Source organism: Neophocaena asiaeorientalis, unplaced genomic scaffold, assembly GCF_003031525.2.
Source record: "Neophocaena asiaeorientalis asiaeorientalis breed wild unplaced genomic scaffold, Neophocaena_asiaeorientalis_V1.1 scaffold133, whole genome shotgun sequence".
Taxonomy (NCBI): Eukaryota; Metazoa; Chordata; class Mammalia; order Artiodactyla; family Phocoenidae; genus Neophocaena; species Neophocaena asiaeorientalis.
In genome coordinates, this window is record NW_020174429.1 from 6,242,768 (window position 1) to 6,263,545 (window position 20,778).

At 37.7% G+C, this 20,778-nt stretch overlaps 2 protein-coding genes across 2 annotated transcripts in view; one reads left to right on the forward strand and one right to left on the reverse strand.

Annotated features, from left to right (window-relative positions):
- The window catches only part of POLI (DNA polymerase iota), a 36,080-nt gene extending 28,521 nt beyond the window's left edge, over window positions 1-7,559 (forward strand). Inside the window, exon 11 of the mRNA XM_024756779.1 lies at window positions 7,242-7,559. Within this exon, the coding sequence (XP_024612547.1) occupies window positions 7,242-7,295 (54 nt within the window). The 3' untranslated portion in view covers window positions 7,296-7,559. The remainder of the gene's footprint in view (window positions 1-7,241) is intronic.
- A 99-nt stretch (window positions 7,560-7,658) lies between these two features.
- Window positions 7,659-20,778, reverse strand: part of STARD6 (StAR related lipid transfer domain containing 6) — a 26,182-nt gene continuing 13,062 nt past the window's right edge. The window contains 6 exon segments of the mRNA XM_024756782.1: window positions 7,659-10,418; window positions 10,420-10,551; window positions 14,704-14,797; window positions 17,111-17,174; window positions 17,176-17,229; window positions 20,315-20,441. Of these exon segments, the coding sequence (XP_024612550.1) occupies window positions 10,352-10,418; window positions 10,420-10,551; window positions 14,704-14,797; window positions 17,111-17,174; window positions 17,176-17,229; window positions 20,315-20,441 (538 nt within the window). The 3' untranslated portion in view covers window positions 7,659-10,351.

Consider the following 20,778-nt stretch of genomic DNA (forward strand, 5'->3'; position numbering starts at 1 on the left):
AATTTGATAGGGATTGCATTGAATCTGTAGATTGCTTTGGGTAGTATAGTCATTTTCACAATATTGATTCTTCCAATCCAAGAACATGGTGTATCTCTCCATCTGTTGGTATCATCTTTAATTTCTTTCATCAGTGTCTTATAGTTTTCTGCATACAGGGCTTTTGTCTCCCTAGGTAGGTTTATTCCTAGGTATTTTATTCTTTTTTTTGCAGTGGTAAACGTAAGTGTTTCCTTAATTTCTCTTTCAGATTTTTCATCATTAGTGTATAGGAATGCAAGAGATTTCTGTGCATTAATTTTGTATCCTGCAACCTTAGCAAATTTTTCTGGTGGCATCTTTGGGATTCTCTATGTATAATATCATGTCATCTGCAAACAGTGACAATTTTACTTTTTCTTTTCCAATTTCTATTCCTTTTATTTCTTTTTCTTCTCTGATTGCTGTGGCTAGGACTTCCAAAACTATGTTGAATAATAGTGGTGAGAGTGGACATCCTTGTCTTGTTCCTGATCTTAGAGGAAATGCTTTCACTTTTTCACCATTGAGAATGATGTTTGCTGTTGGTTTGTCGTATATGGCCTTTACCATTTTGAGGTAGGTTCCCTCTATGCCGACTTTCTGGAGAGTTTTTAATCATAAATGGGTGTTGAATTTTGTCAAAAGATTTTTCTGCATCTATTCAGATGATCATGTGGTTTTTCTTCTTCAATTTGTTAATACTGTGTATCACACTGATTGATTTGCGTATATTGAAGAATCCTTGCATCTCTGGGTTAAATCCCACTTGATCATGGTGTATGATCCTTTTAATGTGTTGTTGGATTCCGTTGGCTAGTATTTTGTTGAGGACTTTTGCATCTATATCATCAGTGACATTGGTCTGTAATTTTCTTTTTTTGTAGTATCTTTGTCTGGTTTTGGTATCAGCGTCATGGTGGCCTCATAGAATGAGTTTGGGAGTTTTCCTTCCTTGCGATTTTTTGGAAGAGTTTGAGAAGGGTGGGTGTTAGCTCTTCTCTAAATATTTGATAGAATTCACCTGTGAAGCCATCTGTTCCTGGACTTTTGTTGGTTGGAAGATTTTTAATCACTGTTTCAATTTCATTACTTGTGATTGGTCTGTTCATATTTTCTATTTCTTCCTGGTTCAGTCTTGGAAGGTTATACCTTTTAAAGAATTTGTCCATTTCTTCCAGGTAGTCCATTTTATTGGTATAGAGTTGCTTGTAGTAGTGTCTTAGGATGCTTTGTATTTATGTGGTGTCTGTTGTAACTTCTCCTTTTTCATTTCTAATTTTATTGATTTGAGTCCTCTCCCTCTTTTTCTTGATGAGTCTGGATAATGGATTATCAATTTTGTTTATCTTCTCAAAGAACCAGCTTTTAGCTTTATTGATCTTTGCTATTGTTTTCTTTGTTTCTATTTCATTTATTTCTGCTCTGATCTTTATGATTTCTTTCCTTCTGCTAACTTTGGGTTTTGTTTGTTCTTCTTTCTCTAGTTCCTTTAGGTGTAAGGTTAGATTGTTTATTTGAGATTTTTCTTGTTTCTTGAGGTAGGCTTGTATAGCTATAAACTTCCCTCTTAGAACTGCTTTTGCTGCATCCCATAGGTTTTGGATCGTTGTGTTTTCATTGTCATTTGTCTCTAGGTAGTTTTTGATTTCCTCTTTGATTTCTTCACTGATCTCTTGGTTATTTAGTAATGTATTGTTTAGCTTCCATGTGTTTGTGTTTTTTATGTTTTTTTCCCCGTAATTGATTTCTATTCTCATAGCGTTGTGGTCAGAAAAGATGCTTGATATGATTTCAATTTTCTTAAATTTACTGAGGCTTGATTTGTGACCCAAGATGTGATCTATCCTGGAGAATGTTCCATGTGCACTTGAGAAGAAAGTGTAATCTGCCTTTTTTGGATGGAATGTCCTATAAATATCAACTAAATCTATCTGGTCTATTGTGTCTTTTAAAGCTTGTGTTTCCTCATTAATTTTCTGTTTGGATTATCTGTCCATTGGTGTAAGTGAGGTCTTAAAATCCCCCAGTATTAATGTGTTACTGTCACTTTCCTCTCTTAGAGCTGTTAGCAGTTGCCTTATGTATTGAGGTGCTCCTATGTTGGGTGCATATATGTTTATAATTGTTATATCTTTTTCTTGGATTTATCCCTTGATCATTATGTAGTGTCCTTCCTTGTCTCTTGTAACATTCTTTATTTTAAAGTCTATTTTATCTGATATGAGTATTGCTACTCCAGCTTTCTTTTGATTTCCATTTGCATGGAATATCTTTTTCCATCCCCTCACTTTCGGCCTGTATGTGTCTCTAGGTCTGAAGTGGGTCTCTTGTAGATGGCATATATATAGGTGTTGTTTTTGTATCCATTCAGCCAGCTTTTGTCTTTTGGTTGGAGCATTTAATCCATTCATGTTTAAGGTAATTATCGATATGTATGTTCCTGTGACGATTTTCTTAATTGTTTTGGGTTTGTTTATTGTAGGTCCTTTCCTTCTCTAGTGTTTCTACTTAAAAATCCTCTCCCTCTTTTTCTTGATGAGTCTGGATAATGGATTATCAATTTTGTTTATCTTCTCAAAGAACCAGCTTTTAGCTTTATTGATCTTTGCTATTGTTTTCTTTGTTTCTATTTCATTTATTTCTGCTCTGATCTTTATGATTTCTTTCCTTCTGCTAACTTTGGGTTTTGTTTATTCCTCTTTCTCTAGTTCCTTTAGGTGTAAGGTTAGATTGTTTATTTGAGATTTTTCTTGTTTCTTGAGGTAGGCTTGTATAGCTATAAACTTCCCTCTTAGAACTGCTTTTGCTGCATCCCATAGGTTTTGGATCGTTGTGTTTTCATTGTCATTTGTCTCTAGGTAGTTTTTGATTTCCTCTTTGATTTCTTCACTGATCTCTTGGTTATTTAGTAATGTATTGTTTAGCTTCCATGTGTTTGTGTTTTTTATGTTTTTTTCCCCGTAATTGATTTCTATTCTCATAGCGTTGTGGTCAGAAAAGATGCTTGATATGATTTCAATTTTCTTAAATTTACTGAGGCTTGATTTGTGACCCAAGATGTGATCTATCCTGGAGAATGTTCCATGTGCACTTGAGAAGAAAGTGTAATCTGCTGTTTTTGGATGGAATGTCCATAAATCTATCTGGTCTATTGTGTCTTTTAAAGCTTGTGTTTCCTCATTAATTTTCTGTTTGGATTATCTGTCCATTGGTGTAAGTGAGGTCTTAAAATCCCCCAGTATTAATGTGCTACTGTCACTTTCCTCTCTTAGAGCTGTTAGCAGTTGCCTTATGTATTGAGGTGCTCCTATGTTGGGTGCATATATGTTTATAATTGTTATATCTTTTTCTTGGATTTATCCCTTGATCATTATGTAGTGTCCTTCCTTGTCTCTTGTAACATTCTTTATTTTAAAGTCTATTTTATCTGATATGAGTATTGCTACTCCAGCTTTCTTTTGATTTCCATTTGCATGGAATATCTTTTTCCATCCCCTCACTTTCGGCCTGTATGTGTCTCTAGGTCTGAAGTGGGTCTCTTGTAGATGGCATATATATAGGTGTTGTTTTTGTATCCATTCAGCCAGCTTTTGTCTTTTGGTTGGAGCATTTAATCCATTCATGTTTAAGGTAATTATCGATATGTATGTTCCTGTGACGATTTTCTTAATTGTTTTGGGTTTGTTTATTGTAGGTCCTTTCCTTCTCTAGTGTTTCTACTTAAAAAAGTTGCTTTAGCATTTGTCATAGAGCTGGTTTGGTGGTGCTGAATTCTCTTAGCTTTTGCTTGTCTGTAAAGCTTTTGATTTCTCCATCGAATCTGAATGAGATCCTTGCTGGGTAGAGTACTCTTGGTTCTAGGTTCTTCCCTTTCATCACTTTAAATATGTCATGCCACTCCCTTCTGGCTTGTAGAGTCTGCTGAGAAATCAGCTGTTAACCTTATGGGAGTTCCCTCATATGTTATTTGTCATTTTTCTCTTGCTGCTTTCAATAATTTTTCTTTGTCTTTAATTTTTGCCAATCTGATTACTATGTGTCTCGGCCTGTTTCTCCTTGGCTTTATCTTGTATGGGACTGTCCGCGCTTCCTGGACTTCGGTGGCTATTTCCTTTCCCATGTTAGGGAAGGTTTCGACTATAATCTCTTCAAATATTTTCTCGGGTCCTGTTGTTGCATTTAATGTCCCAGTGATCTCTTAGGCTGTCTTCATTTCTTTTCATTCTTTTTAATGTATTCTGTTCTGCAGCAGTGAATTCCACCATTCTGTCTTCCAGGTCACTTTTCCATTCTTCTGCCTCAGTTATTCTGCTATTGATTCCTTCTAGTGTATTTTTCATCTCAGTTATGGTATTGTTTATCTCTGTTTGTTTGTTCTTTAATTCTTCTAGATCTTTGTTAAACATTTCTTACATCTTCTCGATCTTTGCCTCCATTTATTTTCTGAGGTCCTGGATCATCGTCACTATCATTATTCTGAATTCTTTTTCTGGAACGTTGCCTATCGCCATTTCATTAAGTTGCTTTTCTGGGGTTTTATCTTGTTCCTTCATCTGGTACATAGCCCTCTGCCTTTTCATCTTGTCTATCTTTCTATGAATGTGGTTTTTGTTCCACAGGCTGCTGGATTGTAGTTCTTCTTGCTTCTGCTGTCTGCCCTCTGGTGGATGACGCTATCTAAGAGGCTTGTGCAAGTTTCCTGATGGGAGGGACTGGGGGTGGGTAGAGCTGGCTGTTGCTCTGGTGGGCAGAGCTCAGTAAAACTTTAATCCACTTGTCTGCTGATGGGTGCGGCTGGGTTCCCTCCCTGTTGGTTGTTTGGCCTGAGTCAACCCAACACTGGATACTACCTGGGCTCTTTGTTGGGGCTAATGGTGGACTCTGGGAGGGCTCACGCCAAGGAGTGCTTATTATTGTAGTAATCAATAATTATGAAAGCTATTAATTTTATATTAAAAACAATGAACAATTTTCAGTTATTGAGTAGGGAAAGAGATTGACAGTTAATATGAATGTTGAAAGAGTACAAATACTTGATAACTTTATGATGAACACATATCCTTGAGTCAACAAAAAATGTGTGGTTGTTTTGTGGCATTATTTTGTTAATAGATTACTACAAAAGTTAATACATACAAGTGGGGAGCTGTTCAGCAAAACCCTGAAAATATGGTATTGGCTTCAGTAGGGAGTTGAGAAAACTGTTAGCAGAGGTTGAAATAATGACGAGGAAACTGCTTTATTAAAAAGCTTTTATGAAACATTTGATAAAACAGCTGCCTATGGTACCTTGGAAAACAGAAAATACACCTAATTAACTTTGGGGTTTGGGCAAGTTTATCTCCAGGCAAAATGTAGAAACGGCCACCTGGTGGCTTTTAGCTACATGGCGTATACTACGTACAAGAACGAGTTGAACTTTAAAAAAGATGGTTAGGTTGCAAGCAGAAGTTAAAGGTAACATAGAGAGCCAGAACTGCTAAATTGGAAAACTTGTCACCTTATCTCCAGCCACCCCAGTTAGCAAAGTCTCAAAGTGAGATGTGAACATGTGTCAAACATCAAATGAACACTGTGACTATCAGATATTTTGATAAGACTTCTGAGAGAGTTAAGGTGGTGCTGAGATCTTCTGAAGTGGACAAAAGCCTAAGGGTGTGGTTGCACAGAAGTCAGATCCAAAATTAGCCATAGGAAAATCTAGAGAAGTATATGTTGATACCAGTTATGGGGGTGTGGCTTTTGAATATGTAATGGACCATAACCAGACAGTTACAGAAAGCTCAAAAGTTTTAAAGAGAGTACTACTAGCAAAAACACCAACTGCCTGGACAAAAAGAGGGGTCAAGCTATACAAAGGTCTCTGGGCTCTTGACTTTCTGGGTAGGAAGCATCCTGAGAAAGTTATTCAGCTGCTAACAAGGATCATTTCTTCACAAAGAATAAAGGAGGGTGATGGGAAAAGGAGGGCATCTCAGATAGTGTGACAAAAAGCTGGAGAACAATGAGTCAGGGAGCAGCTCCCAGGAGCAGGGTTGGGTCTAATCAGGGAGCATTTCCCTGTCGTCAGAATGGACGTCAGCCGGACACGCAGGCTCAGCGGCCATGGCTCACAGGCCCAGCCGCTCCGTGGCATGTGGGATCTTCCCAGACCGGGGCACGAACCCATGTCCCCTGCATCGGCAGGTGGACTCTCAAGCACTGCGCCACCAGAGAAGCTCCCAAAGTTCATTTTGAAACTCACAGAACTGAAGAAACTTTCCCCAGATTTTATGTCCAAAGGAGTTAGTAATATCATTATGTGTGCCACTTGAGCCTGTGTATTGAAGGAGTACAATATAGTGACTGTAGGTATAGTCTAGAAGCTGACAATACTGAGAAATCATTTTTCCCTGCACACTATTGTCAAACTTGAAAATGTAGACTTCTAAAAATTTTAAACAAAATTATAATACATATTTTTTGATAAAACTTCAGATTTATCCTTATGTCCCAGTTCATTCTATGATGGTGATAATAGGAGCTGGCCTTGATTTGGACAAATACTGATTTTAATACTCACCTACTGTTTGACCAAAATGTATATTTAATTCAATGTACTTCTATTTTTACATAATTTAAAAGTATAAATTTATTCTATTGTTGTTAGATATCTTAAGACATGAAAGACATTTGGGATGAAGCTCATTTTCGTTGACAGTGGATGCAATTTTATATTTCAAATAGTTTTGATAACTTTTCTAACTTCTTATGAGATCTAATTACATATATTGTTATTGTTTACTTTATAATGTTGCAAAGATCTCACATTAATGAAATGTCAGCTCTGCTATATTCTCGTTTTTGCTTTCATTATTTGCATTTTCAATCCTTAGTTTCTTTATAGAAATCTTTTAAATTCACTTCTCCATTTTCCAAGGGTTTTTTTTCCATTAAAACGATATCAATTTAACTGTAACTCTAGAAAACCCAATTTGTCAAAATATACTGAAAGCCAACAATCACTTTCAAAACTTCCACATTGTGGAACTTATTCTTACTCCTCAGAATGTCTTCTATAATATGTCTCAGGACCCTTTCATAACTGGTGAAATGTGACACTGTAGGCAAGGTACACAGCATATATTAGTGATTTTTTGAAAAAAATGAACATAAGTAGAAGTTGTAATATTTTATTTCTGCACCCCAGTAGAACTTCCCTTTTTCTTTTTCTACTACAGATGCTAGAATACCTTCAGATGCCAGGCCTGGCCATGTGTTCCACTCTTGGCTAATGAGATGTGAACATCTTGGATTGAACGTGGAGCTTTCCAAAAAGGCTACGTACCAGGATGAAATCAGCTAAAATGTCTTTTAGGTTTTACCCTTCTTTGTCCTGCTTGGAACGCTGGGACAGTGCCACTGGGACAGAAAGACAGAAGCTACAATCGAAGCAGAACTGAGTGACGTAAAGAGCCTCCCCGGTCCCAATTATTATTAACTCTGTACTGCACACTCCCAGACTTCCTGTGTGAGAGCAATAAACCTCTCAACATTTATGTTCTCTGAAAGTCCTCTTTTTTTTGCAGCCAAATATTTTCTTAACTGATATAATCATGTTGCACGGTTCTGGTTCATTAATGTTATATGTCCAACATCACAGTTAGATAATATCCAAGATTTGAAGGTGCATAGGGAATAAGCATTTCATTTGATTAAACATAAACATTTTGTTTTGGTAATTCCAGTAATGTCTGAATATCTGAAATTATTAGGAGAGCTGTATGATTAGAAAGATTATTTAAAATATTTAAAGAAAAATCTAAGTTTAGAATTAAATTATTTTTATTTTTCATATTACTTGGATGACAGTATTACCTTCAAACTTTTGCGTTATATAGGATTTTCGTTATTACAGATGACACCTTCCATAATACTTCTTCATAGGGTCTTTCCTAGAGCATACATTTTAAATTTTGACGAAGATTAATTTGCTATTTTTCCTTATATGGATCATACTTTTGGTATCCAGTGTAAGAATTCTGCCTAGCTGTAGGTTCTGAAGATTTTCCTCCTAGAAGTTTTGTAGTTTAATGTTTTACATTTAAGCCCATGTTCCATGTTGAGTTAGTTTTTGTACAAAGTGCAGGATTAGGCCTTTGGATGTCAGTTACTCCAACACCATTTGCTGAAAGGCTGTCCTTCCTCCAATGAATTGCTTTTGTACTGCTGTCAACCATCAAATGTGATTTAATATACTCCTGAGAATAGCATATGACATTTGACATTTTCACCTCTTTTTACCCATTCTGATGTTCTTCTTTCCTTTCCAAAGGACTCTGGATCCTATTGAACCTTCCATCTCAGCAGGCAGTCTCCTAGTTGAGGTGTAATGCGAGGACTGGTGGGTATGTACATTCAGCTCCCCACTAGGCCCTGCTCTCACCACCCTGGTGAAAGTAGAGCACTGACCGACCCTCATTGCAGATGTGAGGGGGCAGCTCAGCTCCCCTTGCTGGCAAAAATGGGCACTGATTTGCATAGGTTTGTTGCCTCCAAGTGCAAATATAAGCTCAGCTCCCCACTGGGTCCCGATGACACCAGGGAGGGGAAGGGGAAGTGGAGTGCTGACTGACCCCATGTCCCACAACTTGCTTTACCTTGTTGATGCAAGCTAGGAGCAGAGGCCCAGATTCCCACTGAGTCCTGCTGACACCAGTGAGGGTATATTAGTTTCCTATAGCTATCGTAACAAATTACCAAAATTTTGGTGGCTTAAAGGAACAGAACTTTATTCTCACAGTTCTGGAGGCCAGAAGTCCAAAATTAAAGTGTCAGCAGGGCCACACTGCCTCTGAAGGCTCTAGGGGAGAATCTTTCTTTGCCTCTTTCAGCTCCTGGCAGCTCTAGGTGTTGCTTGGCTTATGGCCGCACAACCCCAACCTCTGCCTCTGTCTTCACATAGCCTCCTCCTCTCCACATGTCTCTCCTTTGTGCATCTCTTATGAGGACACTTGTGACTGGACTTAGAGCCTGATAATCCAGGATGATCTCATTCTGAGGTCCTTAACTTAATTACATCTGCCGAGATCCTTTTTCCAAATAAGGTCACATTCAAGGTTCCAGGGATTTGACAAGGATGTACCTTTTGGGGGTCACCATTCAACACACTATAGAGGGCAAAACACTGATGCTGGGTGGGGATGGAGGCTCACATCGTGCTGGGCCTTGGTGGCACCAAGGATCAGGGAAGCTGACTGGCGACTAGCTCTTCCTTGACCTAGCTGGTTAAATCTTGCTGCTGCCAGGTGCGGGTGGAAGCTCACTCTGCCACTGAATCCCACTAACACTACCCCAGCAGGGATATCAAAGCACCATACCTGCCTCTGCCGGATGGAAGGTGGAAGATGAGCTCCCCGCTCAACCCTGCCGACACCACAGGCTGGGGGTGTCCAGGCACCACCGCGTGCTTCTGCGGCGCAGAGATGAGGTGGGGTGGAAGATTCGCTCTGCTTTGCCCACACGGTGGGGTAGGTGCAGCTTTTAGGTTGATGTTTGGCTGGTGTTCTGCGGGGCCACCCTTTTGTTTGCGGGCACTCCTATGGCGAGGAGGAGAAGGCTTTTTCCTAAAGCCTCCCCCCTCTCTTTTTTCTTCTTTCCTGTCAGCAGTTCCAGGTTGGAGGCTTCGGCAGCGCCCTGTCTGGAATATATGGATGGCAATAAGGAAACCCAGAGAACTCGCTGCTAAAACATTCCTCAAGTCTCCAGGTCCTTGGCCAGTTCGCCTTCTTCTTGCCACCTATGCTGGAGTCTTCCTATGCTTGTCTGTTGTGGTAAGTGCAGGTCTTCTAGTTTTATGAGGAAGGACTTGGGAGGAAGGGACTGGGATTCTGGCCAGACCAAAAATTGATTCATGATTCAGCTGCAGATTCCAGATATCAGTTGTCAAACATTCTGGTGGAATTCTTTTCAATTTTTATGTTCATGCTTCCTACAGTTATCAATTTAAGCAGTAAGTGAAAGAAAAACAATTTAAAATATATTTTAATCTTTAATTAATGCTGACCTCTGCCTGTATATGCTTTCTTATTGATGTTTTCTTGCAGGGCATTTTCCAGGGGAAAAAAGCAAAAGATAAAAGTGCATTAAGAACACTTGTTGTTTTACATTATTCTTATATGAGATTAAAAACTATATTTAATGCTTCTCTTGTACAACTATGAGCTCTTATTTTCACAAAGTACCTTTAGTAGTTTGTTCAAGAATACAGTTTAGAATAGTGTAACACTATTTATGCATATTGACTTAGAAGTAAAAGGCAGTTAACTGCCACGCATGATTTTAAATGGCCTCATTTCTTCTTTAGGAATGACGAATGCCCATTATGATGACATCCACGTCCTGATGGGATTTTGTGTCTTTACTCCATCCTTTACATTGAGGAGGAAGCTTACTAAATTGGAAGGCATGGTTGCTTCAATTATTGATGGGGCCAATTTTCCTCTCATTTCTGTCTGGACAAACATCACTAGTTTGGAATATGCTGGGTTCCTGTAAACAAAGGAAGAGTTGAAAAATATAAAGAATTTTTAAGTTTATCTATGGAGTGTACAAGTTGACAAGGAGCAGGAAGCTTGTCTTATTCGCCAGTGATTGCCCACATAGCGCTTGTGACAGTGTAAACAGCTACTGAAGGAAGGAAGGACAAAATGTAGAGTGATTTGCACACTCATAAATATTTTACATAAAAATATTAAGTAGTCAGACTATATCTTAAAGTCTTCAGTTTTAGTTATCATTTCCTTTTTGTCATTTTATTGACTTTTTAAAATTATAAAAGTAATATGCTTATGAAAATTTAAACTGTAGAGCATTTTCACAATTCCCCCTCACTCTGTTCACCAGAGATAATCACTATTTATAACTTTGACTGTATCTTTTCAGGTTATTGTCTATACAAAGATAGCATGTATGTACATATATGTATATGTACCCCACATATATGCACATGTACATTCTTGGTTTTACAAAAATGAGACATATTTATTTTTCTGGAACTAGTTTCATTTTCCTCTTAGTATGATATCATGCACCTCTTTCTGTGTCAATCTATATAGATCAGCTTAATTGTTTTTCATGATTGCACATGGTATTTCATATTCTATTAACCAGTCCTCTATTGACCATCATGGGGTTGTTTCTCACTTTTTGCCACTGTAAATAAAGCTGCAATAGGACTTCCCTGCCGATGCAGGGGACACGGGTTTGTGCCCCGGTCCGGGAGGATCCCGCATGCCGCGGAGCAGCTGGGCGCATGAGCCATGGCCGCTGAGCCTGCGCGTCCGGAGCCTGTGCTCCGCAACGGGAGAGGCCACAACGGTGAGAGACCCGCATACCGCAAAAAAAATATAATAAAATAAATAAATAAAGCTGCAATAAAGCATCTTGTAATGTATCCATTTGCACTTCTATAAATACTTACATTGAGTTTCTAGGTCAAAGTTTTTGTGCATTTAACATTTTGAAATGTTATCTCCAAATTGCCTTCCAAGAAGACTGTAGTATTTTACATTCTAACCCAGTGATCTTCAAACTAAAGTATATGAAGACTTGCCAAGGGGTATGAGGGACTGAATAACATTTAAGGGAATAAATTTTCAAATCTCTAACTTCCATGTAATTTTTCCTTAAACTAATCTGAGAATACGTCTCTGATGGAGATGCTGGCTTTTCTCTTGCCACCAGCCTGTTCACACCACTCTTCTATTGCTTTACAGAACCAAGGGATGCCTGTCATTCCCCCCTGAGTAATACTGAATGGTACCAAGGTGCTTTACTCTGGCATATAAAAATCTTTGAGATGCTAAAGGGAAAATTCAATCTATTGGAAGTGAATTGAGAAAGTGAATGACAGATGACTGGGTAATAAAACCTTACCAAGTCATGTCAATTCTTTGCTTTCAATAAAATGTAAGGATCTAATTGAGCTGTCACCTGATAGGACGTTAAAAACAATTTTTGATTATAGGTGACTATGTAATTCACAGCACATAACTCAGAAGAATTTCAAGGGATTGAATGACAGTGCTAGGGTTGCACCCTCTCCATTTTAATTCACTCATTTATGTGAACAAAGTTTCCTATGCTTAATTTATAAAAATGCAAAGTAGAAGTAGACTTGACAGTCTCATTCTATTAGATGGGACATCTAGATCAGCATTTTTGTCCCATGTTTTTTACAGTTAAATTAGTGTAATTGATAGAAGCATGGACTCTGAAGCCAGTCTGCATAGTTTGAAGCTGAGCTTTGCTATTGCCTATGTGTAACCCTGAGAAAGTTACTTAATCTCTCTGGGCTTCCATTTTCTTTTCTGCAAAATGGGGACAGTGATACAACCAACTTCATGAGGTAATTGTGAGGATCAAATAATTGACTTACTTGGTATATGTAAATTGTTTGTAACAGTGTCTGGCACATAGTAAGTGCTAAGTTTTGCTAATAATATGTGTTTCCAATAACAATTTGCTTTTTTTTTTTTTTTTGCGGTATGCGGGCCTCTCACCGCTGTGGCCTCTCCCGTTGCGGAGCACAGGCTCCGGACGCGCAGGCTCAGCGGCCATGGCTCACGGGCCCAGCCGCTCTGCGGCATGTGGGATCTTCCCGGACCGGGGCACGAACCCGTGTCCCCTGCATCGGCAGGCGGACTCTCAACCACTGCACCACCAGGGAAGCCCAACAATTTGCTTTTATATTGAACAATTATGTAATATATTTTTATTTTTATCAATGTGTAGTAATAACAATTTAAACCAGTACACATATATATATTTTAACATTTAGATACTTGGGGTCATAGAAAATAAAACAAATTTTTAAAATTAGGTACTTCTTTTTGCTGAGGTATGATTGAAAATAGATAGATAGTGATTAATAAAAGAACCCAAAGCATAAGATATATTCTATTAGGATAAAATTATGCAAGGGAAAAAGTAAAAATATGGGATCAAGGAGAAAAGAAAAGAAATGACACAAACTTTCTGACTGTTAAAGGTTATATGTATTTTGAAATTGATAACGTAATGGTGGGTTTCAGGTTGTTATGGTATTTAGATTCCATTGGATGCACTTAGAAGGGTGATATAACCATTTTTTTTAAATGTCAGGATTTAGAGTATGCTGGACATTGCACCCTCTTAATATAATGCTATGAAAAATTTTAATATCAACTTAAAAATGTGCAAGGCAGTATACAGTTTTACAAAATTCTCTTGGGGGGTTTGAAGACCACTGCTCCAACAAACCGTGAGTGTCTATATTCTTACACCCTCTCTATGCAGAGTTTAGACTATTTTTACATTGTGTCAAATGGCTGGGCTCAGTAGCAGTTTGTATAGTCTTAAATCTCTATTTGAGCTTACTAGGGCTTTACACACTTAACAAAGCCTTTCCAACATTTACTGTAGAGTACCTTTACTACAGATAATATGTTTTATAAGTTGACTATAGGACTTGGGCTGCATGGAAAGAGAAGGTACAAAATTACTTTTTTGTCAGTACCCTTCTCCAGCAGGATGCTAGGCAGAGTTTCCGCCCTAGATGGGATATCTTAATCAGAGCTTTTGTCCTATGCTTTTTGCAGTGGAAAGGGAACGGTGACAAGGTGCAAGAAGGGGACTTTGCCTGTGAAGCACACTTTAGGTTGTGTAGCTTCCCAACTAGAGTCCCCACCAGCAGCTGATGTACCTAGCTGATTTGGAGTAATAATCCTTCCCTGTTTTGTTCTTTCCTGCTGTGGAGAATAAAGTCCTGGCCATAGACACAAAACTGATGGATGGGCAGAAAGGCCATATCGTCATCAACATCATCATCTGCATCAATGATCCTGTCCATTAATGTAAATATTTGTGAATATCTTTTAGTTCTCTAATTCAGTAGAGAAAATATTAAGGAGTATGGGTCTACATGTAATTTTATTTTGACTTCCTTCACAAAAATATTTTTCTCATATTGAGTTGTTTATATCTGACCACTATAAAGTTTTACACCTGGTTTTATGTGTCGATATCTTTTATTTAATATAAAATCATTTACCCAAAATTAAAATGTAACGAATTTGTAGAATGATATACATTGAATTAATATATAGGCATTTAAAGACTATGTGTATTGGATGTTACCATCTTATCCCTAGGCTGGCCACCTGTGGGCAGTGACTCATCTCTAATTTCTCCAGCTCTTCCCTTTCTGAATTTACTTACTGGATGGCTCATTCTGCAGGTATCTGTTCTCAGTAGGTAGTCCATTGGAAAGAATTTATTCAAGGTAAAGCATTCATTGCTGATAAACGTAACTGCATTATAATTCTAGCGAATTTATTTTTAATTTGCAAAAATTCCCTAATAATTCACATAAGTGACTCTAATGGAGAAACATAAAACATCAGGTTAAGGTTAATAGGAGGAGGTGAGGATGTTTGTATATATGTGACTAGTGCCAGAAACCTCAAATCATACTTTATAGGGAATTATCCATTCTGATTATACTTAAGACAAAAATACTTTAAAAATTATTTTAAAAATTGTATTTGGGGCAATTTTTTTCCCAACAGAATATACCAGAACATATTTCTGGTGAGTTAGTTAACAAATTACAAATTGAACTAAAAAACTGTTAAAAAATAAATATATGGAAATAACACTTACTCTTGCAGAGGTGAACACATATAGCCACAAGCATGGTTACAACCACGGATATAATTTGAAGATGGAGGATATGCTGGAAAATCCACACTAGTAGCTAAGTGATTAAAAAAAAATTAAAATGAAACTTATTCCACAAAGATGAAAAATTCTGTTTCCAGTAGCATATTTTAAAAAATGTATGATATAGCACTTGATTTAACTTAGTTATTATCAGCAGTGACATTAGTTTTATACATACGTATGTATGTTTGCACATTTGAATGTGTACACAGGCCAAAAATGAAAGAATATCAGTATGATCACTATTGTCCTCTCACACTTTTTCATGTAGAACTTTGAAAGATGCTGTTATCTTTCACATACAGGAAAAACTGTTAAAAGTATTGTTCAATTACTTTCTGAGATTTGAAGCAGAAATCACAAAGAAAGAGACTATTAGGATAGTGGGTTTATAGATGTTTTGGTTTATAAATTTTTAAGATAAAATATTTGATGTAGTTATTTGGTCTGTCAATAGAAGTAGTTTAAATGCCCCTTTCTGCCAATTCCCTGTAGCTAACTTCAATATCTAATTAAAAATCAGTAGATTTTGTTTTAGGAATTATGCAGCATAGCTGCATATTGTATGTGAAGTTAGAAGGGAGGTGATCTGATCATGATTATGTTTATGATAATTACATATACTCTTCCAAATATATTTGTTTACTCTGTGCAACTGTTTGTTTTTTCTGTGCAACTGAACCCTGCTTTTGTCAGAGAATTTTCCTGTATGATTTTAACATAAGCAGTCACTTCTGTAGAAATGTAATGTTAAGCACTAGCTTAGGACTAGCTTAGGAGACAAATGTGGTGGAATCAATTTCCCATTTTCATGACCTGTTTCATCATCTTAACAGAGCCAATTATGTTGGCAAAATGGTACTGCCAGAAGTGATATTAACATATTTTTTCACTGTTTAAAATATGGAGATTATATTTGTCTTTATTTTTAAAAATTTTGTTATATTCCACAAACAAGTATGGGTCTTTTGTGAGGCACATAGTATGGTAATTAGTACAGATTTTGGAAAATCAGAAAGACTTGAGCTGCTTATTAGCTATGTAACTTGATTTCTGTGAACTTCGGTTTCCTCATTGGTGAGAAAATACATGCAAAATATTTAGCTCAAAGCAAGATACACAGTAAGCTAGACAGCAACAGAAACATTAAAAAGAAAACTATCAGTAATCATCAAAAACTCATTCAAAGAAAATCACTTAAAGCAAATTCAGTAGTGATCACTGAATGACTGATTATTTATTGACTTTATCTTCCACACTTATTTTTTACCTTCCCTCTGACCACTAAAAATGAGATACAAATTGAATGCTTTCAAAATATAGATAATAACAGATCTATGATTCAAATGGACAGTATTTTGTGTTATAGGCAGTGAGTAAGTTTTTATGTGCCCTCATTTAAAAATGAGACGACTAAATGACAACTATATGAAACTATACGAGACGAATATGTGAAAGTGATGAACAGCAGTCCCCAGTGGTATGGGCAAGAGAGCCAACTGTGCACATGAGTGCTCTCAGCAGAGCAATGACTCAGTCCTGGACTCAGAAACTTAAGAGTCCTACAGATATATCAAAGTAACTGCAACCTTGTTGGAAAATAATAATTAACAACACTTAACTGTCCCTCCCCAAGTAGTTTACAGTAGGGGAAACTATTCACATAGGAATAGTGAGATTAAATTGAATTACAGGGAAAAAAAGGGCTCTAGGCCATTGTCCTACCGAAGTCCCTTCACCATGAATTATCTTGAGTTCTTGGAGTCCGAAGATCTTTGGGGTGTGAACTGGTATGTTTTAAGTGAATAACGCAAATTAGGAAGTGGTTATGTATTTGTATTTTACAGAGTGACACATTTTTTTTTGGCGGGGGGTGGATAAGGGTATATCAAAACCTCCAGTTTTTAAAAGAAATATAAGCACATTTATGAAAACACCTATCTATTGAAATTTTATTCATGAGTTTTTTCAGTTTCTAGATATACCCATTCTATGTAATTTAAATACAAAAGTATGTATCCAAAGATCAATTTTGTTTCTTAGTAGTTTTATAATGTATGCTGTGACGTTTTAGCCTGCAAGTATCTATCTATACTGAGTGCTGCAGGGTATATGCTGCAAAAAGGCCAGGAGATGCCATAATCATTGACTGTGATATAAATGGCACCTCTAGAATTAGGTAAAACTTCAGGCTTATCTATATTAACATGCATTTATTGGCCTCACTAAGCAAATACAAAAATAATTCATTGAAAATATTGTTTCTTTCAAACTGTGAGTTAAAAGTAAAAAAATTTATTAATGACTCACAGTAATTCCAAAGTGTGGGCAAAATGTTTCAACTTACAACTGATAATATCCATATTCCCTTCGCAGTGCTTCAAATACACTAAGTCGATAAAGTCTCGGGGGGGATATTGAGCCCACGGCAAAACTTTGTGTGATGGTATGACATATGAATGTGTCCTGAAACAAACTGCATAAGGTTGGACTGTATTTGGAAAAAGCAGGGCTTTGAGGTTTTAAGAATTTATCACCAAGTCAACTTGCATTTTCAGTGTTATTAGATGTATAATTATAAGTGCAAGGCAACAAAAGCAAAAATAAACGAGTGGGACTACATCAAACTAAAATGCTTCTGCACAGAAAAGGAAACTATCAACAAAATGAAAAGGTGACCTACAGAATGGGAGAAAATATTTGCAAATCATATATCTAACATGAGTTAATATAATCATAAGTGTGACAGAGTCAGAAAGGAATCTTGATATTATCTAACCTTTGAATTTTTTGAAGAAGAAATTGAAGCCTAACATTAAATTACATGTAGAACTAGAGATATGTATAGAACTAGAACCTGGATTTCCAGTACAATATTGTGTCTACTACCCCACACTGACTAGGTAATATATTCTGAAAAATATATTGACTTAGCAGCCTGTGGTGTAAGGCCTAAAATTAAAGGCCAATATATGCACTGCTTTGACATCTGGTAAAACTGGGAGGGTTGTGAATGGCCTAACTGCAAGTTCCTCTCCCCACTCTGTTCCCACAGATAAGAACCCTTAGTCCAACAACCCTCCTTATCAGCAGGATCAGACACAATGCCTACTTATACCTGAGTAGTGCGTTTCAGTTCCCTGCTACCCTGCAGAATTATTCCAACAACCAATCAGATCCTCCTGCAGGAATCAGGGGTCACCTCAACCTCTTGATACTACAAAGCCTGCCTTGCACGTCCCGTAGTTATTCACTCTGTTCCTGAGTGCAACTCCCATGTCACTCTGCATGACATGGTGCATCCTTGAGAGTTTAGCTAAGGTACTCCATGGTACTGCTGCCTCAGTATCCGTTTTGTTTGTCCGAGCAGCCTGCAGGGGCCTTAAACTAACACTAGTCCTCTCATGTAAGGACACCCCCAGATAACAGCCCTCAGAGTCACAAGCAAATGTAAGTTCCTGATATGACTTCCCCAACAGCGCTTCTGATCAACTGTCTCTCCCACTTCCCAGGGCCTTCCCCTTGTGAGCACCTTAGGTAAGATGCCCCCCTGTGGAGCTTACCAAAACCCTGCTCTTTTTGGTTCCAATTGATCAATCTGGGCTTAGCCCAGGAACCCCAAAGCACTCCACCCACAGACACTAATAAAGGCATGTGCCTCAGGTCCTGCCTCTGTCTGCAGCCTGCCTTGACCTCCCCACATGGGGCCCTTGAGGCGTGCTGTACACTTCCTCCTCGACCTGTGAGTAATGAACTTCTCTATTTCAATTTCTCTTGTGGTCATTTGTTGAACCTGGCTCACTATTGGAACCCTGTGCTCCACTAACAAATGTTAATTTAACAAAGTCTTAACAGTCCTTCCTGGGCTGTGATTAAGGATTAACAAAGTGCTGTGGATCTCATTTGTCTGGTGCTGGTGTCATGTGTTTAACCACCGCCATAACCCTAGAGCAGGAATCCCTTCCTCACCAATGGGGTGCATGAGTCAATTAAAATGCACCCCTGGAAGTGAATGCTACAAACACTCACTGCAAGGCAGACTAATTCTTCTCACAGTGTAATGTGATTCAGAGATACTGTGGTATACTGGAAAAGGCATCAAATTTGGAATGAGGAGATCAGGTATAAGTCCTGGTTATACCATACATTGGCTGTGGTGACCTTGGGCAAATCACAGAATTCCTCTATGTTTTCAAGTTTTTTGATGCCAAATCTAGTATACTTTCCATTATTACAGCTGACTTGCAGCAACAGCAGAAATATCTGAAATGCTACTGAAACTGTATAATTAGTATCATACAATCATGAATGAAACAGTCCAATGTCTGGATTTTCATTTGTGATGGGCCATGTTCAAATCCCAAGAAGGTCACGGACAGGCGTTCTTTGTGGATAAGAACTTCAAGGCCTCTCTACAAGATGAAACTGCTTTACCTTTCTGGGCTTTTCTACAATCTCACCCCCATCCCAGATTTCAAAATCAGTTTAATAAAAGGCGGTAAAGTTAACCTACAGAGTTCTAAATAAATGATAAGGTGATGGCAGATATATGGGCCATTTGTTTTGATGAGTGAAATGCAGCTTGGAGACCCTAAGAACCAAAGACTCAGTGATGTGGAATTTTACAAATGCAACTGTTTAAGTATGCATTACTCCAACATTCACATTTACCAGCTCCTTCTAATAAAGTTATTATTAGCCAAACAGTAGGACTCAATTTTTAAAAGCTGCTTATGAGGTATAATTTACATACTAGCAGTCTTGATAAGTGTCAGACCTATACTGTGCTGTACCGGAGTTCAGAATCCCTCACCCCACTCCTGTCTTCTTCCTGTTCCTCCTTCTTTCTACCAGCTAACAGTCTTTCTCATTTCATTCATGTTTTTCTCCTCCTGAGCTTTCACTCTACCCTCACCTCACCCTGATCTTCTCTCCCCTTTTAAGCCCTATTTGCCTCTTGCATTCTGTCTTTCTTTCTCTCACCTCTATGACTTTAGATTTCTAGTCCATTACCTATATTTTTCTTTTCTGTTTTTATTCTCCCTCTTCATTTCTGAGATAATGTATTTGAAAGTGTTTCTAAAACCACAATATAATGTTATTTCACACTTACTCTTTAAAAAAGTCACATGCTGTTTGTTCTTAAGTCCTTACAGTAAGTGTCTACGATGTTCCTGTTATCTAGTGTATTATGACTAAGATAAATCTACTGACTTCCCATCAACAAGGCATGCTTAATCTTTTTATTCCACCTAATGGAGGAGGTGAATCCATGAGTTCAGTCCCCTCAGTAACCGAAGGCACACATCTGCAGGAGAGCTGACCAAGTTCAGAATGTGGTATTCATTTAAAACAGAATAAAGGTAATTGGAATTGAACTCTTGACTAATAAAGAAGGAAGTTTTAAGCTTTTTATAAAAATTTCAACTTGATTTGAACCTATAAAATACAAAGTGTCCACATAATACAGATTTAATAAACTCAAATCACTAAGATAGAAAACTAAAAGTGTACTCATACAGTGAAAGTCCAATATTAAACAGTAAATTACCAAATCAATTTTTTGTACCATGCTGTACATTTTCAATGATTTGTCCCATGTGACCCTGTTTTCAGGTTTGTAGAGGAAATCAGATAGTTTAGATGTTGATTCTGGAATTATTCCTTCAACACGATATCTATAGTTAACAAAATAAAGAAAATTCAAAATTTAATAAGTTTAGTCTAAGTTGAAAATATAATGCTATCACAGTATAAAGCACAATAATTTAGCAAATAATGTGAAGAAAACTTGAAGGTAATATCAGCAATTTAAAATACTAATACTCGGGCTTCCCTGGTGGCGCAGTGGTTGAGAGTCCGCCTGCCGATGCAGGGGACGCGGGTTCGTGCCCCGGTCTGGGAAGTTCCCACATGCCGCGGAGCAGCTGGGCCCGTGAGCCATGGCCGCTGAGCCTGCGCGTCCAGAGCCTGTGCTCCGCAACGGGAGAGGCCACAACAGTGAGAGGCCCGCGT